Source organism: Simochromis diagramma, unplaced genomic scaffold (assembly GCF_900408965.1).
Source record: "Simochromis diagramma unplaced genomic scaffold, fSimDia1.1 OVJJ01000644.1, whole genome shotgun sequence".
NCBI classification, from domain to species: domain Eukaryota; kingdom Metazoa; phylum Chordata; class Actinopteri; order Cichliformes; family Cichlidae; genus Simochromis; species Simochromis diagramma.
The window spans coordinates 1361584-1381263 of NW_024387201.1; the positions used below are offsets into that span (position 1 = coordinate 1361584).

General features: G+C 41.7%; 1 protein-coding gene across 6 annotated transcripts in view; it reads right to left on the reverse strand.

The window, feature by feature from the left end:
• The window catches only part of plppr5b (phospholipid phosphatase related 5b), a 117258-nt gene that overhangs the window by 53854 nt on the left and 43724 nt on the right, over positions 1-19680 (reverse strand). For all 6 annotated transcript variants that reach the window (XM_040051181.1, XM_040051182.1, XM_040051179.1 and 3 more), the window contains one exon: positions 7758-8008. In XM_040051181.1, coding sequence (XP_039907115.1) covers positions 7758-8008 — 251 coding nt within the window. The remainder of the gene's footprint in view (positions 1-7757; positions 8009-19680) is intronic.

The window sequence follows — 19680 nt, forward strand, 5'->3', positions numbered from 1 at the left end:
GCGACCTGCTGGAGCGGGGGGGCCAGGAGGAGGAGTTGGCCATCCGACTGCGGTCTGGAGTGTGGGGCCTCCCTGCTGCTGCGGAGTCGGGGCGGTCTCCTTCTCTCCACCGCAGGGAAAAGGGTAACACCACCTGGGTCTGGGTGCAGTTCCCCCCTCCAGGGGCAAGGGTACCTAGACCCGGTTCGTAGAGTATGCTTGGGCAGTGTGATCGTGTGTACAGCGTCTCTTTATGTTTGTCTCCACGTTGGTTGAGTGTGGAGTAAGTGCATATGAGAGCATGAGGGTGGGAATGGATGTTTGTATCTGTGTGTGCCTGTATTTCTGTGTCTATATGTCAGGTTGGGTGTCAGGCGCCACCTCTCTGGGGACATCTCAGGCCCTCCAAGGTTTGGAGGCCTATCTCCCCCTACCACCACTTCCCCTGCCAGTGGCAGACGCCCTCAGACATCGGTGCGTTGGTGGTTCTTTGTGTCTGGGGATGGGCATCCAGGTACACACCGGCTCACTCCTTGGTGGCTGCTTGTCGGGGCCTGGAGCCTGGGGCTCGCTCGGGCCCCTGTGGGGGGGTGGGGTGCCCTCGGCCTCTCGGCCTGGGGCTCGGTCACTCAGGCACGGCTGGCTGCCGGCGGAGCTCACGGGCGCGTCACTGCAACTCCCCCTGGCTTCTGCTCCGCGGCTGCTGAGTGAGCCCTCATCTGGGACTCTCCTCAGCTCTTTCTGGGACAGTGGCGCGGCTGCCCCTCTGTTGGTCTTCCTTGGTCTCTTGTGTTCTGGGGGCCTCTGGATGTCTGGAGTTTTGATCTCCTCCATACCTGCTTCATGCCCTGGTGGACGGGGCTGTGGCCCCCCCACACCCTCGAGTAGATCATTACATGAAGGAACCTTTTAAAAAAACAAGCGCGTCCATGCTCACAGGTGTACACACGGGTGATCACAAACTACACCCTTTTTGGCTCCTACCTCAAAGCACACTGTGTGCTGTCGATTTTACGTGCTGCACAATAATGTTTAATATTTAGTATTTACTGTCATATTCACATATATCATCGTGATGTTGTTTATTGTATTGCTCTTGTTTTCTTCTGCTTGTTTTCTTTTTTCTTTCTTTCTTTGTTTTTTGTTTTTTTGCCCTTTATCACCATCCCTCTTCTCCGCTGTTTTTCCCCTTCTTCCTTTCTCCCTTTTCTTTTCCTCATTCAAGTCTATCCCGTATCTAGCAAGTGAAAATAAAAAATAAATAAAATAAACAATAAAAGGTGAATCAAACAGACCATTACGGCAAGGCTGTGATGGTCCATTTGGTAAAGTAAATCCGTTGGGCATCTTTCTTTGCCTTTAGATAATAATTCTGATGGCAAAAGAACCAAACGGGACAGGCAAAAAAAACCCCCAAAAAAACCAAAGCAATGCCAGGAGGCAGAGCAGGGGGAACATGTACAATAAATTGCCTTGGAGTAGACTTGAACCCAGGCCTCTGCTTAAGCCCTCCAGCATGTGGGTTACCCACTCAACTTCGTGAGCTATGCAAGCACCTGATCTTGCTGCACTATATTACTATACATGATCAGTGTTGGTCAAGTTACTTGAAAAAAGTAATCAGTAACTAATTACTGATTACTTCCCCAAAAAAGTAATCCCGTTACTTTACTGATTACTTATTTTCAAAAGTAATTAATTACTTAGTTACTTAGTTACTTTTTAAAATCACGATTTACAACCTGAAGAGGTGATAAAGTGATAGATCTTTCAGCCCAATTCTACTTTTTCTGCATAACCCATCATACAAAATGTAATCAAATGGAAAAGTCTCTTTTTTTAACTTGTTTTATCAGTTTTAATCTTTTAACTTTATGCATCAAGCAAAAATTTAATTATATGCAACATTCTCTGACTTGAAGAAATTAGTTTAACATTTAAACCTATTTTCTGCACATTCCAGCACATAAAATATATATTTTTTGTGTTTACACTCAGTCTTTCAAATAGATGCAAGTAAAACACAGCAGAAAATAAATAAAGTCAAAGACTCAGCGGTCCTGTTGCTCTATTTTCACCTGTAAAGCAGAAGTGGGTTAGGCGGAGGTTTACCCTGGTGCAGGTGTGCCGCGGTCAGTTGAAGAATCCGCGAGTTTCTCTGTGAATTTCCCATCACGTCGTTGCGCACTCGGTGCTTGCTCGGAAGTTTAGGGGTGTTTTTTTCGCTGTAAAAAGAAGTTTTCTTCCCACGCACGATGGACACTAATGTTTTTGTCACTTTTTATGGAATCAAACTCAAAGTAAGGTCAGTACTTCCACGCTTTAAACGCTGCACGCTCATACTCTCTCCTGCACTCGATATATGATCCATTGTTGATCTGCACACAGCTGTTGTCACTAACGGCGCACTCGCTTACGTCACTGTCATGAGACATTCTCGCAAAAAATCACGGTTTTAGTAACGCAGTAACGCAGCGTTCCTACGGGAAAGTAACGGTAATCTAATTACCGTTTTTGCAATAGTAATCCCTTTACTCGTTACTTGAAAAAAGTAATCAGATTACAGTAACGCGTTACTGCCCATCTCTGTACATGATAATCAAAAGAGACACCAATTAATTCTCATCAGTGCCAATGCTAATGCTAGCTATCTTACAGTGGCAGGAACCTGTTTCAAATTCACAAGATTTTAGTGTTATTTGTGTTAGAGCTTTGCCAAGTTCAAGCAAAATAACATTTTTTGCTAGAACGATGATTAAGGACAAATGCCCCAATCCAAATTTTGGCACTTGCACAACTTGACGACTACCCACTGTTTATCTGAAACAGCACAGCCTGGAACTGGTTACTATGAATGTAAGCAAGTAATGAGAATTTCATGGAAAAATAAATTTGCCCCTTCCTGATGTCTTCTGTTTTTGCATATGCGTCACGCTTACATTTTTCAGATCAACAAATTTTAACATTAGGCAAAGAAAACAAAGTCAAATAAAAAACACCTGGAACTAAAAATGTTACCAGGAAAATGTAATTGCCCACTACACCTTATAACTGGATGTGTGGCAGTGCAACCAGTTATCAAGCAGTTGCAATAACAGGAAATGTGTCTTTTATATCACTGTGACAGGAATTTGGCCCACTCTGCTGAATTCCTTTAACCACATTTTCCTTCAGGATTTTCTGTTAGAGAGCAGGATTCATGTTTCCATTAATTACAACAAATGATTCAGGTTCTGGAGCACGAAAACAGCCCCAGACTATTACACTACCACCACCATGTTTGACCGCTAGTATGATGATTGTTTTTATAAAATGTTGTGTTAGTGTTATGCTGAATGTAACAGGAACAAACTTCACAAAAAGTTCAACTTTTGTCTTGTCATTCTAGAGAATATTTTTATCGTCAAGATATTTTTCGCCGCCATCTTCCTTGCGGCCGCCCACGGACCTGCTCAGTGGCCTCCGCCGTCGCCGGCGTGGCCGCCCACCAGAACTGCTTTGGCTCAGCCGCTGGCCGCGTGGCTGCCCCCCCGAACTGTTTTGTTTCGGACTCCGTCCCTCAGTCCTGGACCCGGTCCGGCCACTTTGTTCTGTTTTTTTTCTTTTCTTTCGGCCGTCGGGTGCCGGCCTTTGAAGAGGGGGGTACTGTCAAGGTTCCTGGGTCGTTGAGTGATTTCAGTTTGTTGATGTTCAGTTTAGTTTGCCACATTAATGTTCTCATTTCCTGTTTTTTCCCATGTCAGCTTGTCTCTTGTGTCATTAGTCAGATTATGTTCAGCCCTGTACTCATCTGTTTCCAATCATTGTCATCATTCAACCTGTGTATTTAAGTTCCTCGGTTTCACCAGTTCTTTGTCGTGTCATTGATGTTGATGTTGCCAGTATTGTCGTTCCCGTTTGTATTCAGTTATTCAGTCAGTTAGTCAGTCTTGCCGTTCCTGCTTTGTTCATTCAACCGCTCCAATAAATCCTCGTCATTCCGCACTGTGAGTCCAGCGTTTGGGTCATCTCTTCCTCGCCTCCACACACAACTCCTGACAAAAATACGTATTTGACTTTTTTATTTGGCACACTGCAGTTTAATGTTGCAAAGCACCTCTTTTTAACTTCAGTGGATATTATACATGGTTATGCTCAGGATATGTCAGCCCATTTCTACTGGAAATGCCTTTTGGTTAAACTTTCAGCAAGGAATTTGCATTTGCACTGTTACATTTTTATATAACTTTAATGCACATAAACAGCTTCTTGTTTAAGTGAAAATAAATGGATGTTTGTTTGTTTTTTGCGCTAATAAAGTTGTGGAGTTGTATTTTGTTTCGCATCAATTATATCATCAGTTATATCATTATCACAAATTTTCAAATATGTATCGTGATAAATATTTTTGGCCATATCGCCCTGCTCTACAACAAAGCACTATTTTTGGTAGCGCATGCTAGCGGGCCGTCGTTATTACCGTGTTTTTTGGAAAATACGGCACACTTGAAATCAATCCTTTGACTTTTCTGAAAATCGACAGTGCCCCTTATAATCCCGTGTGCCTTATGTATGAATTCTGGTTGTGTTTACTGACCTCGAAACGATTTTATGTACACGGCGCTCGAAAATCTGTCAAATGTTTTAGTACGACTTTGCTAAGCTACGAAGCCGCACCGCTTGATGGATTGTCGGAGCATTACGGCTATCGTAGGCATGAGCCTCGCGGAGTGATACGTACTGTGCTTCAACATAATATTACCGTATTGTGTGTGTGTGTATGACCTCTTTTAAGTTTTGTGGATATTCTACATGGTTATGCTGAGGATATGTCGGCCAGTTTCCACTGGAAATGCCTTTTGGTTAAACTGTCAGCGAGGAATTTGCACTGTTACATTTTTATATAACTTTAATGCACTTAAAAAACAGCTGCTTGTTTAAGTGAAAATACATTGATGGGTTGTTTTTTTTTTAGCACTAATAAAGTTGAGGAGTTGTAAAGTATTTTGTCTAGTGTCAATTATATCGTCAGTTATATCGTTATCGCAAATTTTCAAATGTATATGGTGATAAATATTTTTGGTCATATCGCCCTGCTCTAGGAGCAATTACAGCTGATTCAACAGACTCTGGATTGCTGTGTTTGACCCTGGCATTGCTGTAATGACTAAGACAACAAGAGGGATAATTTTCATCATCTTCTTGGAGTTGCAGTATTGTGTGTGTGAGGACTTTTGTGTGTCAGTGTGTGCAAACTGCCTGTATGTCCTGGACACACACATTGGCCTGTGCTAAATGACCTATATAACAGAGACAATCTGTTCTCCTCACCATGCAGGCAGGCAGTGATCGTCCAAAGCCATGCATCGATCACTTATGGGCACTTGGGTACACATTGGTTCTGACACAGAAAATCAAACAAATCAGATCATCAGAAAGCATTGGAAGCTTTTTTGAAAGGTTTCATTGTTGTGCTTTGCTTAAAGGATAAATCAACAGTCACACAGGATGGCTGTAGGAGGTAGAGCAGGTCATCTAGTAATTGGAAGGTTGTTGTTGCTGCTTCAGTCTCCAGGACCAAATATTCTTTGGTCACATACTAACCCCAAGTTGCTCTCCGATGCATCTATCAGTGTATGTATGTGTGTGAATGTCAGACTGAAAGCACTTGAGCAAAAAAGCATGGAAAAAAGTGTTTGTATGAGGTAAGTTTGATAAACAATAAACTGGACTGGTAAAAAAGCATCACTGCACAGTGCACGACAGGCCAGAGCCAAGGTAGCTGAGGTCTTTTAACATCGGACCATGCTCAGGATATTCTTTGAGTCTGCGTGACCAATGCCATCCTCTATGCTGTTTCATGGTTTCCAAGATAAGGACAATGCTGCAAAATGCCTCCCACCCACTCCATGAGGTACTAGCCAGTCACAGGGGCATGTTCACTTAAAGATAGGGCTGGGCGATATATCGAGTTTTTTAAAAATACCGATATATTTTTATATGAGATGTAAGATGTGACAATATCTTTTATATCGATATAGTCTATGTCACGTTATAATTATAGTTGTGGAGCCACAAGTTTGCCTCTCTTTCGTCCACTTTTGTCTTTACGCAACGTTACTCGACCTCGCCTCTCCTTCACTGAACACAACTCCCCCTCCTCCCCCATCGCTTCACCTGCAGGCAGCGACAAGATGGACACGGCAAATCTCCGTTAACGAGTTACTGTGCATCACCCGTGCGTGGGGCTGGACGGCGTCAACGTGTTAATGAGCTAACCACGCTAACGAGCTAACCACGCTAACGCCATGCACGGCCTGAAATCCTTTCATTTTCTCAAAAATCGACAGTGTGCCTTATGTATGAATTCTAGTTGTTCAGGGTCAAAAATGTTTTAGTACGACTTTGCTAAGCTACGGAGCTGCACCGGCTTGATGGATAGTCGGAGCATTACGGCTACCGAGGAGCCTCGCGAAGTGATACGTACTGTGCTTCAACGTAATATTACCGTATTGTGTGTGTATAAGGACCATAAATGGCACCTGTAAGAGACACGGTTATGAAGCAGATTTCAAACTCCAGGCTGTCAGTCACGAACTTGGGAACAGAGCAGCTGTGAAATCTGTCTCTGTTATTATGCTCAGCATCTTTTAGTTTACATTTTGACTGCACAATTGTGAGCTCTTTGTTATGCACAAAAACAACAGTTTTCTTTTATTTATGGAGCACTTTTATTATATAATAAATGCTCATAATTTATTTTTGAGTAGTTTTTTTCATGTACATCTATGCTGTATGTTAATAAAAGTGCCTGCGTGACATCTGGGACACAGCTTTGACTAAGAACTCTCTTTTTGTTCGTACCTTATGGCTTTAAAAAAATATCGAGATATATATATCTTATATCGCCATCCAGCTAAAAAATATCGAGATATGAATTTTGGGTCATATCGCCCAGCCCTACTTAAAGACTAAGATTGCCCAAATGCACCACTCAACAACACAGGCCTGTGGCTATCACACTACACAAGCACCTTGAGGCAACTGTTGTTGTGATTTAGCGCTATATAAATAAAATGTGACTGATCTACCAAAATTACTCCAAGAGCACGTCAACCAATCATCCAGGAGGTCACAAAAGAACCCAAAACATAATTAAGGAACCACAGGCTTCACATGTCTAAGTTAAGGTCAGAGGTCATGATTCAACAATAAGAAAGAGACTGGGCAAAATGGGATCCATGGGAGAGCTCAAGGAGGAAAACACTGCTAACCAAAAAGAACACAACAGTGTTACATGTGCCAAAAAACATCTTGATTATCTCCAAGACTTTTGGGGAAAATATTCTGTGGACTGACGAGACAAAGCTGAACTTTTTGGAAGTCACCTCTTCACAAAAGGACCATCATACCAACAGTAACATATGGTGGTGGTATTGTGATGATCTGGGGCTGTTTTGCTGGCTCAGGACCTAGAAGACTTGCTGTGGTAAATGGAACCATGAATTCTGCTGCATAGCAGTAACCCACCTGAGATTGTGAGACCACCAGGCGCCCTGTGGGTTACTGTTGGGAACAGCAAGCGACACAGACTGTGCAGAGATAGGTAACACGGAAACAAAAGCAGGGATGCAGAGCGGGGCTATTACATCCAGCAGCGAAAACAACAAAACAAACCCTGTTTCCATCCATCTTTCTCACCAACGCCAGATCCCTCGCAAACAAAACGGAGGTGATACAATCAGAGACAACAAAAGGATTATACTAAACACATATGGCTGGATGTAAGAAAAACTCACAGCTAGGTAGAGTGCAGCATAGACGCTAAGCGCAGCCTCTTTGGATGGGAAAGTCTTGCGGGCACGTAGGATGTCGTCCTGGTTTCCTGTGCAGGCCTCCTGGTGGCTGATGTAGCGCAGGGCCTGCTGGCAACCCAGTGCTGTGTAGTTTGGCTTACAGACAGTCAGGAAGTACGGTGCCAGGTTTCCTGTCACTACCTGCCCTGCGTTGACAAAGATGTCAACAGTGAAGAGGCCAAATGTGTAGACTCCTGGAAACAAACAAAAAAATGTTAAGACTGACAAGAGAAATGCTGCTGTTAGCAGCAACATAGATAGTACTGAGACTGAAAAGTGAGGTGCTAATTAATATTAATGAGATACAGTCAGATTTTGTGAAACTTGATATTCCTCAGTTCAACACAACTCAATATAATTTTATTTATATAGCATCAAATCACAACAAGAGCTTTTCAAGGCGCTTTATATTGTAAGGTGACCCTACAACATTACAAAAAAAGAGAGAGAAAACCCCAACAATCAAATGAACCCTTTGAGCAAATGGGAATGAGAAAACTCCCTTTTCACAGAAAGACACCTTCAGCAGAACCAGGCTGAGGGAGGGACGGACATTTGCCGCGACCGGTTGGGGTTCAGGGAGGAAGACAGGACAAAGACATGCTGTGGAAGAGAGCCAGAGATTAATAATAACTAATAATTAAATGCAGAGAGGTGTATAAACACATAGTGAATGAAACACTCAGTGCATCATGGGAGTCCCCCAGCAGCCTACGTCTATTACAACATCACCTGGTCCAGCCCTAACTATATTCTTTAGCAAAAAGGAAAGTTTGAAGCCTAATCTTAAAAGTAGAGATAGTGTCTGTCTCCTGAATCCAAACTGGAAGCTGGTTCCACAGAAGAGGGGCCTGAAAACTGAAGGTCATGAAGATATGTTGGGACCTGATTATTCAAGACCTTATATATGATGAGAAGAATTTTAAATTCAATTCTGGATTTAACAGGAAGCCAATACAAGAGAAATCTGCTCTCTCTTTCTAGTCCCTGTCAGTACACTAGCTGCAGCATTTTGGATTAACTAAAGGTTGGTTTTTAGGACATCCCAATAATAATGAATTACAGTAGTCCATAAGAAGTAATAAATGCATGAACTTTAAATTTAAATTAATTTTATTATTTTACATTTACAATTTTTTTCCCCCGTGGACCCTGTGACACCCCATTGAAGAGCCGTAGGCTGTGGATCTCTTAAGATCTCACTGTTGGGTTTGTAAGGCCATGTTACTCCTAAATTTCTATCTTGTTCAAAGAGAAGATATAAAACAAAGTTCTAAGCTAATCGACCTTAGTGTTCTCCTTTTTTAAAAAGAATCGATAAGAGAATCGATAAAGAATCGAAAATGGAATCAGAATCGTGAAAATCTTATCAATACCCATCCCTACATATACACACATACATATATATAACATGCCTCTGTGGGATAGGCATTTATCCTGGCTAATGCTATAGCTCCCAATGACAATGGTTTTGTTTCTCAGCACTACTTTAAAAATGAGAGATAGAAACTATTTTTATATAGCAAAACATAATAAATGGCATTTGCAATAAGAAAAATGTGTGATTTGCACAAGTAACCTCGTTGTGCTGCCTCTTCTGTCTGTGCTTTATCTTCCAACAGAATGATGGTGTTGCGACACTGGCAAAGTGCTCCATAAAATAACAAGGGCAGGACATAAATCATTCAGCTTACTTGTACTTTCAGTGTGAATAATTCCCTCTGTAAGCAGCCTGTTCATCTCCTCTGTTCCTCACTCCTATGTGAGTCTGCACACAGCCGGCCTTGAACAAAATCCCCTGCTACTCACCATCACACACCCACTGTGACCATCACCCAGGTGCCACTGTCCATTCACGCTGCTCCTAACCAAACCAACCAAGCATGGAGGGCTTTAACGGAAATAACAGCTTCCCTCGTACAGGAGCCCAGCCCGCTGACGCGCTAAATTACCTACTGACACCGAGTCGGACGACCGCTTCTTACACACACACACACTGAAAGAGGTGTTTGCCACACAAAAACACACATATGTATACGGGGTTCCATGATGTGTTGCTGGGTCAACCACAGAAGCCTTTCCAATCACTGTCAAGCATCTGTGCTGCTGCAAAACTAATTCAGCCAAGGCTATGAAGTGTGCTGAGAGACGTTAACAGACAGGCGGCACTGCAACAGTTTAGTGTGGCATATCTTTCTCCTTCTTTCACGGATTCTTGTTTTAAATGTCACTGCGTGACTCATTGCTGTTCCTTTGTCATCCCCCAAGAGCCACTGAGGCTTACTGCTGACAGGTCATTTTCTTAATAAGCATCAAATAGGTTTTGTCAAGCATCATGTGACTCAGTCACCAAGTGCTCGCCGCACAACGCATCGTTTTGACTCTGTCCCACTTTCTGAAGCGAGTGTGGAAAATGTGGAGGCGCTTACAGCGAACCCATCCCCCCTCTTCCTCTTTGTTGTAGGGAACACAGAGAGAGATGATCAAAATTGCTTATTAGGGCATAAATCTAATGCCTGCTTCAAACAATGCCATGATCTGCCGCAGAGCCGCTGTATAGTTCGTTTGTTCTGTGTAGTCTCTCCTCTCTTGGTGCATATCTGTGTGTCGGAGGGTGAGGACGGGTGAGGCAGTGCACCTCTTATTTGATCTCCAAAGTGCTGCAGTGTAATGTGCAGCAGAGTCACTGTTATCACAGTTTTCCAGATCCCCCCAAGTTCATAAGCAACACTTTGGAGTGCTCAGCTGTAGTAAGCTGGTAGACGTCCTAATACTGGACACAGTGTTAAATACAAAGATGCAACAGCAATACGCAGTGTGACACAGTGTGAAAGTATTGATTTAACTGTGAAATGTATTTATTGGACAGAGACTGAACTTCAGTTTCATTTTTCCCCGTGGAGCTCGTTGAGTAATTGCGAAGAATTCGTCAGTACTGAAGAACACATAAGCACGGAAGCTCGTTAACATTTACGTTAGCAACTTCTACTTATATGTCCTGTTTTTCTCCCCGATGTTGAACAGCTTTTTTTTGTCTTGGCAATTCAACTAACCAGCAGATATGACACCTTCAAGGCACTGACTTTAACTGAGTTAGAGGGCTTGTGGAAAACATTGTTCAAGGTAAACAAAGGGTTGGAGTTAGCAAAGAATCTAAGAATGCAGGAGTAAGGGCAAAGTAAACAGTATCTGCCAGGTCTGGTCCAGTCAGATCAACATCTACTTTCATGTTCCTACACTAAATTAAACACAAATCAAACTAGGGGCTGCTCACTACACAATTACTCTTTACAACGCACAGTAAGGAGACAGTCCTCTAATTGGAATAAAGTTCTAATAAATAGCATAAGAATGTTTTTCTTATTCTGTTTCCGACCCGCTGCAGGTGATATCACATTCTAAACAGCGTTTAATCTTTGAAAATAAGTTTTTCACAGCAGCAACAATATCACAAATCTCTCTGAGGGCTCTTTTACTCTCCTATTTGTGTTTCTATAGCTGCTTTTGAGAACAGCCCCTTACAATTCAAACTGCTGATAAGCTTCACCAGCAGGCATTATTAAGACAATCAGCCCTTCTGGTCTGATATGAAAGAATTAGTGCACAAATCCTTTGCACTGGCAAGGGAAAGAAAAGCAACAATGTTTACTGAAGACATGCAGGAAAGCTGCTAAAGGATCAGAAAACATCAAAAGCTGAATAGAAAATAATGATTATTTGTATGAATGAATAACACTACATACATAACAGGGAAGAGGTCCAAGGTTTGAAAATAATCTCAGTGTGTCTCAAATAACACACACTACAAAAACAAGGAGCTCAGACAGCAGCAGCATCTTCTTCAACCAGTTAGAAGAATAAAACCATAAACAGCAAACAACACAGCACACAATGCAGGAGAGTTTAGACAAAAGTTAATTACATGCAATAGTGGGAAACAAAAGTCTAGAGTAGGGGTGTCCAACTCCAGGCCTCCTTGTCCTGCTGGACCTCAGTGCAGCATTCGATACTGTCGACCATAATATCCTATTAGAGCGATTAGAACATGCTGTAGGTATTACAGGTACTGCACTGCAGTGGTTTGTATCATATCTATCTAATAGACTCCAGTTTGTTCATGTAAATGGAGAGTCCTCTTCACACACTGAGGTTAATTATGGAGTTCCACAGGGTTCAGTGCTAGGACCAATTCTGTTTACATTATACATGCTTCCCTTAGGCAGCATCATTAGAAGACATAGCATACATTTGCACTGCTATGCAGATGACACCCAGCTCTATCTGTCCATGAAGCCAGATAATACACACCAATGAGTTAAACTGCAGGAATGTCTTAAAGACATAAAGACCTAGATGGCCGCTGGTTTTCAGGCCCCTCTTCTGTGGAACCAGCTTCCAGTTTATTTTTTTCTATCTCTACTTTCAAGCGCCTTGAGACAACTGTTGTTGTGATTTGGCACTGTATAAATAAAATTGAATTGAATTCAGGTGTGTTGACCCAGGGTGAGATCGAAAACCTGCAGGACACCAGCCCTCGAGGCCTGGAGTTGGACACCCCATGTCTAGAGTGAAGAAGAAACACTCAGTGCATCATGGGAAGCCCCTAACAGCCTAGGCCTATTGCAGTGTAACTAGCAGGGGTCACCTGATCCAGCCCAAACTATACGTTTTAGCAAAAAGGAAAGCCTAATCTTGAAAGTAGAGATAGTGTCTGTCTCCTAAATCCAAACTGGAAGCTGGTTCCACAGAAAACTAAAAGCTCTTCCTCCCATTCTACGTTTAATTATCTCAATGAGCGCTCAAAGTGCTGAAGTGCTGAAGTAAAGAAGAAAAAACATTATATAGGAACCAGTCCATTAACCACTTACCATCTAGGAACCATGAGTAAGCCTGAGAGCAAATTGCTCTATTAGGAAAATTAGGTACTGTGAGGCCTTTAGAGTATGATCGCGTCACACTCGGATGAGCCACTGACAACGTCTAGATGAACAGAATCAACAGTACCATGTCTGAGCAATGTTTTAGCCGATACTAATTCATCGTGTGAGCGTGAGCAGCACACAAACATGAACAATACTGCAGTCCGCCCAACAGCTACAGATGATGCTGACATCAGTGCTTTTTTCAGGTTACACATTGCTCCATCAAATTCCAGAAGTTTAGGGAAGACTTCAAGAGACTTTAGCTGAAAAGAAAATACCTTTGTAAGCAGCAGTGGTGCACTTAAAAAAAAAGGTTAAAGCTGCAGTGCAGTGTGCTCCCAACGGGCTCAAAACTTTTAAATATTGATGTTATCTGGACTGTTTTACATAATGTCACTTACAGAGTAGGCTGAGCATGAACTTTGTAAATGTAAAGTTCAACAAGCAAAGCAACAGAGGTAAAACAGACTCCTGAAGATGAGTGCACAAGTGCACCACGACCCTCGGCTGTGTTCTAAATATAATCTTCCCTGAGCAGCACAGCCTGTGAGTCATTATGCAAAGCTACGCCTGGCCTGAGTGTTAAGGGAAGGCTATGGAGCTGCAAGACGGCTTGGTTCACATCGTGCAAATGTTGGCTACAAACATGTGCGAGCATGCATACTTATGCACATGAACAGATACACTCAGGCACACATGCAGAAATGCAAACACATGGAATGTGTCACGTGTGAATACTAGCACGCTCTAATATTTGTAAAGACGCAAGAATACCAAAGAAAACATGCAAGAGCCACTGTGGTGACCAAAGTGAGCTGGTCTGTGACAAACACAGAGGAAACTGATGCTACTTCATCGTTTTTCTTCATCACACTACAAACGCAGGTGTACAGTGCATCAAAGCGCTTCATTTGTTCCACATTTTGTCTTGTTACAGCCAAAATGGATTTGACTTAGTGTTGTGTGTGTGTGCTCTCTCATCCACAAGCTCTCCTTGAGTCTGTGTTTTCAGTTTGTTTGTTCCTGCCCTGATCCGTGATTGGATTGTTTACCTGTGAATCACCATCAGTAAGAGCTAAGTTTTAAACTTGTGTCTGGCTTGCTGAATTCTGCATTATGGGTCCTAATCTTGCCTGTCAGTGGTGCACAATAAAGGTGCCATCATGGTCCCCTTTGACAAGAGGACAGAGCCTCAAAATAATATCCCAATATTTCAAGGAAAATGTTATTGTATCCTTTTCAAATAAGCTATTGTCACTGATGGCACTCTGCCTAATTTGCAGCAATATAGTGCCACAGCACAAGCCAAATGTGAGCAGGAAAGTAATGATTTCCCTGGACACTGTTTGGAAGGAGGCCCCGGGGCAGACCAAGGAAACACTGGAGAGGTTGTATGTCTCGGTTGGCATGGGAATCTTTCCATCCATTTTCTTTAGCTTATCCGGGGGTTAAGTGGAAGAAAATGGATGGATGGATGGATGGATGGAGAAGTACAAACGTAACTGTGTAACACTTCAGTTTAACAACTTGTAAAGTAACCTTGCAACTCATAAGGAGCTGCACAATAAAACTGAAAAATGTGTGTTAGTTTTGTCCCTTCTTAGTTTAGCTCCTGTCCCAGTTTTTTCTTCCATCACTGTATTTAGTCTAATCTTGTGTGTGTTATCGTTCCACTTCAGTCATATATATTGTCCCAGACTCTCTTTGTCTCTTGCTCAAACTTCAGCTTATCCTCCTTTCATTTTTCCAAGTTCCTATGCTTCCTGGCTGTTATTCCAGTTGCTTTCAGTTTCCTTTTAAGGCATTCATCAGCCAGTAAAGGCTCACTCAGAGTCCAGCCCAGTCTGCTGAGGGTATCTACTTTTGGGTCCTCTCTCTCCCTGCACTCCATTGATGAAAGTTTGCTGTTTCCAGATTTACCAGGAAGACTTTTCTCACATATTGTACAGATCACTGCTTTGTTGAAGTAGCTCCCTTTTTACCGAACCTTTATCAGAGGTGGACACACAGTTGTCAGTGTCAGACTCTGGGTTTGTCTCGTGTGTTCACATTAACACATGGTGTTGCTACAGAAATATCATCATGATATGAGGCTTTCCTTAAATCATGTAAAATTTATACAGAGATTGTCGCAGGTGATTAGTTGTGCTATGCTATATTGGAATAGATCTCTTAAACTTTAAATCCAGGTGTTTTGAGTCAAGCATCCAGCCAAGCATGTAAATAATGAGTCCTAACCCCCCTGGAAGCATTTAGGAACCACAGCATGGAGACCATGGAAAATCACCGAACGGTTTCACCAACTGCTGAGGTGGAAAATGCCAAAAAGTCACCAAAGCCTCAAAGACCAAAAACCATTGAGACCAAATGGGTCTCCATAGTCCAACAGTCCTTTTGTAGGTGTAAGGTGTAGTAAGCATAGGACAACCAGTCAGAGTGTACTTATTATTCTTCATTCAACTTAGATAATATAGTGTTACTGTTTCCTTATGTATTTAAGATTCATATTTACCTAATTTCTTTCTTTCTTTGACTCGTCCCTGATATCGCACTTTAAAATCTCAAAAAAACGTTGCAAATACGGACTTTTTACAGCTTAGGAAGATACACGTGTGGTAGGAAAGTTTAAAGTGAAGTTAGAGATCCAGTGATTTATAGTCAGTAACATGTGCCTAGATCGGTTTTACAGCAGGTGCTGTGAATGAATGTTTCAAGGAGGCAAACTGCTAGAGATGGGAGGTGATGTCCCGTACAACACACAGCTGTTCATTTGCCCATCTGCCGCCCCAGCTGTGTGAATGTGAGGTTCACTCAGACTTTTATCACCAAACTTGCTATATTATGCATCGTCTTGTTTTGGAAACAAGTGTTGGTTGTTATAGAATAATTCAAGCTGAAAGATGCTTCAGCATTCGCTGCAGTCCCAGATGGAAGCCTTTCATGCTGACACTGACTAATCAGAAATGTGGCTCTTTCAGTAATGTGAAGACACATGTCATATATCTTGACACTATTTATGTATCATAACCAAAATAAAAAAGTGGAAAACTACAACAGCGGAGCCAACAGGTCTCTATCTTGCTTCACTTTTTAACACTTTGTGCTGATACCTTTTAACACCCCAAAGCAACTCCCCAGCTTAAAAGTCAAATCAACTCAGGAATCTTTTGGCGTTGAGGCTCAGAGATTCAGGCAGGCCCAAGCAAACAGGCGACGTGGAGCCTTCATTACTCCACACAGCACAGCAGAGTCTTTCTGGGATTCATTCATCTGTGCTCACTCACTGTGCCAACAAGCCTGCCCAAAGTACTTATCCATAGTCATGCATAAATGCACCATAATCGACACAGGCAGGCATGCTGCATAAAATGGGATTTCCAGATTGTGTATTTTAAAGAGTACTTTATAATTTGGAATAACAGCTGCTACTAATGTTACTGTAAAGAAAAACTGACAGCCCTGAGACCCATTAGATGATAGTAGCAAAAACCTTATTTCTACCCTTTAAAAAAAATAAATAGATTTTTAGGGTGCCAGCCACAGGATTTTTCTGGCAAAGGAGGAAATGTAGCTCCTGGGTCAATCCACAACCTAGATTGTAGAAAGCACTACCAGCTCAAGTCAGCTAAGGACAGATGGTAACCAAACTGTCATGTTTCGGCTGTGTGCAGGCAGGAATTGGACCCAAACGCAAACTCACTAGAAACGGGATTGAACTCAAAATGGCAGCTTTTATTGCTGAACAAAGAACGTCTACAAAACCTAAACTGAGAAGAATCTAACAAAACACACACAGGGAGCCACAGGGAGAAACACACAGCATGAGGGGGATCGCATCACTGATACAAAGAAACACAGGGCTCAAATACACTGGGAAGTAACGAGGGGAATGAGACACAGAAGGGGAGCATAGCTGGAGAAATCAGAACTGACGAGACAAGGGAGCAAAGTAGGATACACTCACATGAGACACAGACCTTCAAAGTAAAACAGGAAGTAGCACAGATGCAAACTAGACTAGGGGAGACAGAGGAACTAAGAAACACAGAGAACAACAACAAAGAGACACAGAGGGCAGCTACTAATTACTCAGAGAACTAAACAGGATACAAGAAGGCCAAACTAAGACACTAGACTATAGAATAACAACAAAGAACTGAGAGCATAATACAAAAACTCAGAGACACAAGAAACTCAAAGCACTGGCTCACCGACCCAGGACACAAACGACCTGCAGAGGACATATTGGAACACTGGTTATACAAGTCAGAAACATGTTGGGTTGATTGTCTTTAATAAAGTCCCACGGAAGAATTGTTTACATCAAAGTGTAATCACAATCACAATAACGTCATCTATCTGACACCAGCGATGTCTCCCAGTGTCCATAAGGGGTCACTGTAGACCATAAATTTGCTTCATAGCACACGTCATACAAGTTGCTAATAGTAAGGCACGGATATGGCAAAGCTAGCAACAGTTAAACTAAACAGCAAAAAAGTCCTTTAACTTAATTCCTGATACAACTGGATGTGATTATTGAATAGATTATGGCCACTGCTGTTATCTTAGTGCTAAATAATCTTACCAACATAGTATCAATGTACTGAAACACATAATTTTAACATGCACAAACAGTGACAACCAGCATCATGCCAATTAACTTGCCAAAGGAATAACACTTACTGATTCATTAAGGCATAACTCAATCACACTAACTCAGTTACAGCTGCAGCAGCTCCTTTAGGCATATCCACTCTGCATGCTCAGCACATGGTGCGCTTGATTCTTGCCTCTAGACACCCCGAGGCAGAGCAGGTAAATTTGAACACGACCTATAATAAACCTAATTCCTTCAACTAAAACAACAGTCTGCAAGTTTCATACCCAAGTGAATCATCTTCCCAGAACAATCCAGAGGATCTCTGTCACCTATATTAAAGGGTACCCAGCATTTTTAATTATTAGATAACCACTCTCTATACCCCATCACAGGCCAAGGTCACCACTAATGGGATCATTTCTCAATGTTTAAGCGTGGAGAGAGGGACAAGACAAGGATCCCCACTCTCACCCTAATAATTTGCAGTTTTCTTAGAACCACTCGCCATTCCACAAAAATATCAAAGGTAATCAAACCTCTATATAAGAACACAAAATTAATTTATATGCTGATGATATATTACCAGAGGTGTGGACTCGAGTCACATGACTTGGACTCGAGTCAGACTCGAGTCATTAATTTTATGACTTTAGACTTGACTTGAAAAAATGTTCTAAGACTTGTGACTTGACTTGGACTTTTACACCAATGACCTGGGACTTGAATTGGACTTGAACCGGTTTACTTGAAAAGACTTGATATTTCACCCCAAATATAAAATTTAACATGCATATTATTGAAAATGTGACGTCATTCACGGGTAGAACCGCAAAGGATTCTGGGAACTCGTGGCAAGAGGTACTAGCGCAAGCAGGCTTTCAATTGAAATCAGTCACACAGCGATAAAAAGAAACACAAAAATGTCAAGAAGCTGTTGTATTATTAACTGCAATAGCCGGTCGCATGACAGCCACGGGAAGCCGACGGGTAAAGAGATCGGTTGTTATCGGATTACGTCGAAGAGAAATTGTTCAGCCATGTTTCCAAAGTGACAAAGAGGCGACTGGATTGCAGCCATTCAAAGACCAAATATAACGTCCCAGAACACTCCAGCTCACAGGTTAGTCTGCTCCAAGCATTTACACGAAGGTCAGAGTTTTTTAGTAGTTAATGCGTCATTTTTCATAACATAATTGGTGATATAGGTTACAAGCAAGTCTGGCGCTGAACAGAAATTGTCGCGCTATGCTCCTTTGTTTATTGTGCATAAATAGTGAATTGTCCTGACACAATATTGCGTTTCGCTTCTGTTATTATGGTACATTGACAAAAACATATACTTTTATTCACAGGGTAAAACAGTTGTTTTGTATCACTAATTGTCCAGTACGATTACAGCATACAATATTATTGTCACTGCTACATTTCTGTAACGACCCAGAAATTATTTCCACTGCTAATTAATTACCATTGAGCTCAAAGGTTATATTAATAAACGGTTAACGAATGTGTATTTATGACGACGATTTGTGAGACTGGTAAACTTATGATAGGTACGATGGTCTTTCGTTCTACACGGTGCATTTCAAGGTCCTGCACCCATCCGTCGGTAAACTGTACCTGGGCTTGTTGCAGTGACCTGAAGTTACTAAACTTCACGAGTGTATGCGCTCACTCCAAGAACCGTATCAGTATAAATATGCATATAAATATGCTACGATGAGATAGCTGACTTCATCTAACTAGCAAATGTTTTCCAGGCTACGTTGGTGATACAGTTTTTTTTAATGTGTATGATATTTTTGTCATGCGATTTTAAAGCCGGTCCTACAACCGCATCCAAGAATAACATGCAGCTTATCTCAGAACCGTCGGTGAAAATTATTCTTGCAGCTAGGTTTAATTGAGCTGCATTTTAAAGAGGTGCAATTTCACAATTTGTGTATATTTTCTAAGTTCACTATTTCGTCATGTGTTGAGAAAAACACAGATTTAAAAATTACATGGTCTAATATTTACATTTAGCATAACTGCAACATTATTTTTTTCGTTTTTTTTTTTTAAAGACTCGAAAGGACTTGAAATTCAAAGTTTCAGACTTGTGACTTGAGATTCGACTCTGACTTGCCTGACATTACTTGAGACTTGACTTGTGACTTGAGGATAAAGACTTGAGACTTACTTGAGACTTGCAAAACAATGACTTGGTCCCACCTCTGTATATTACTGTATCTACAAGAACCAACAAATTCAGTAAAGGACATATTTCATCTCATTACAAATTTTTCACAAACATCAGATTGATCAAAATGAATTACTAATAATACTTCCAATAATGAAG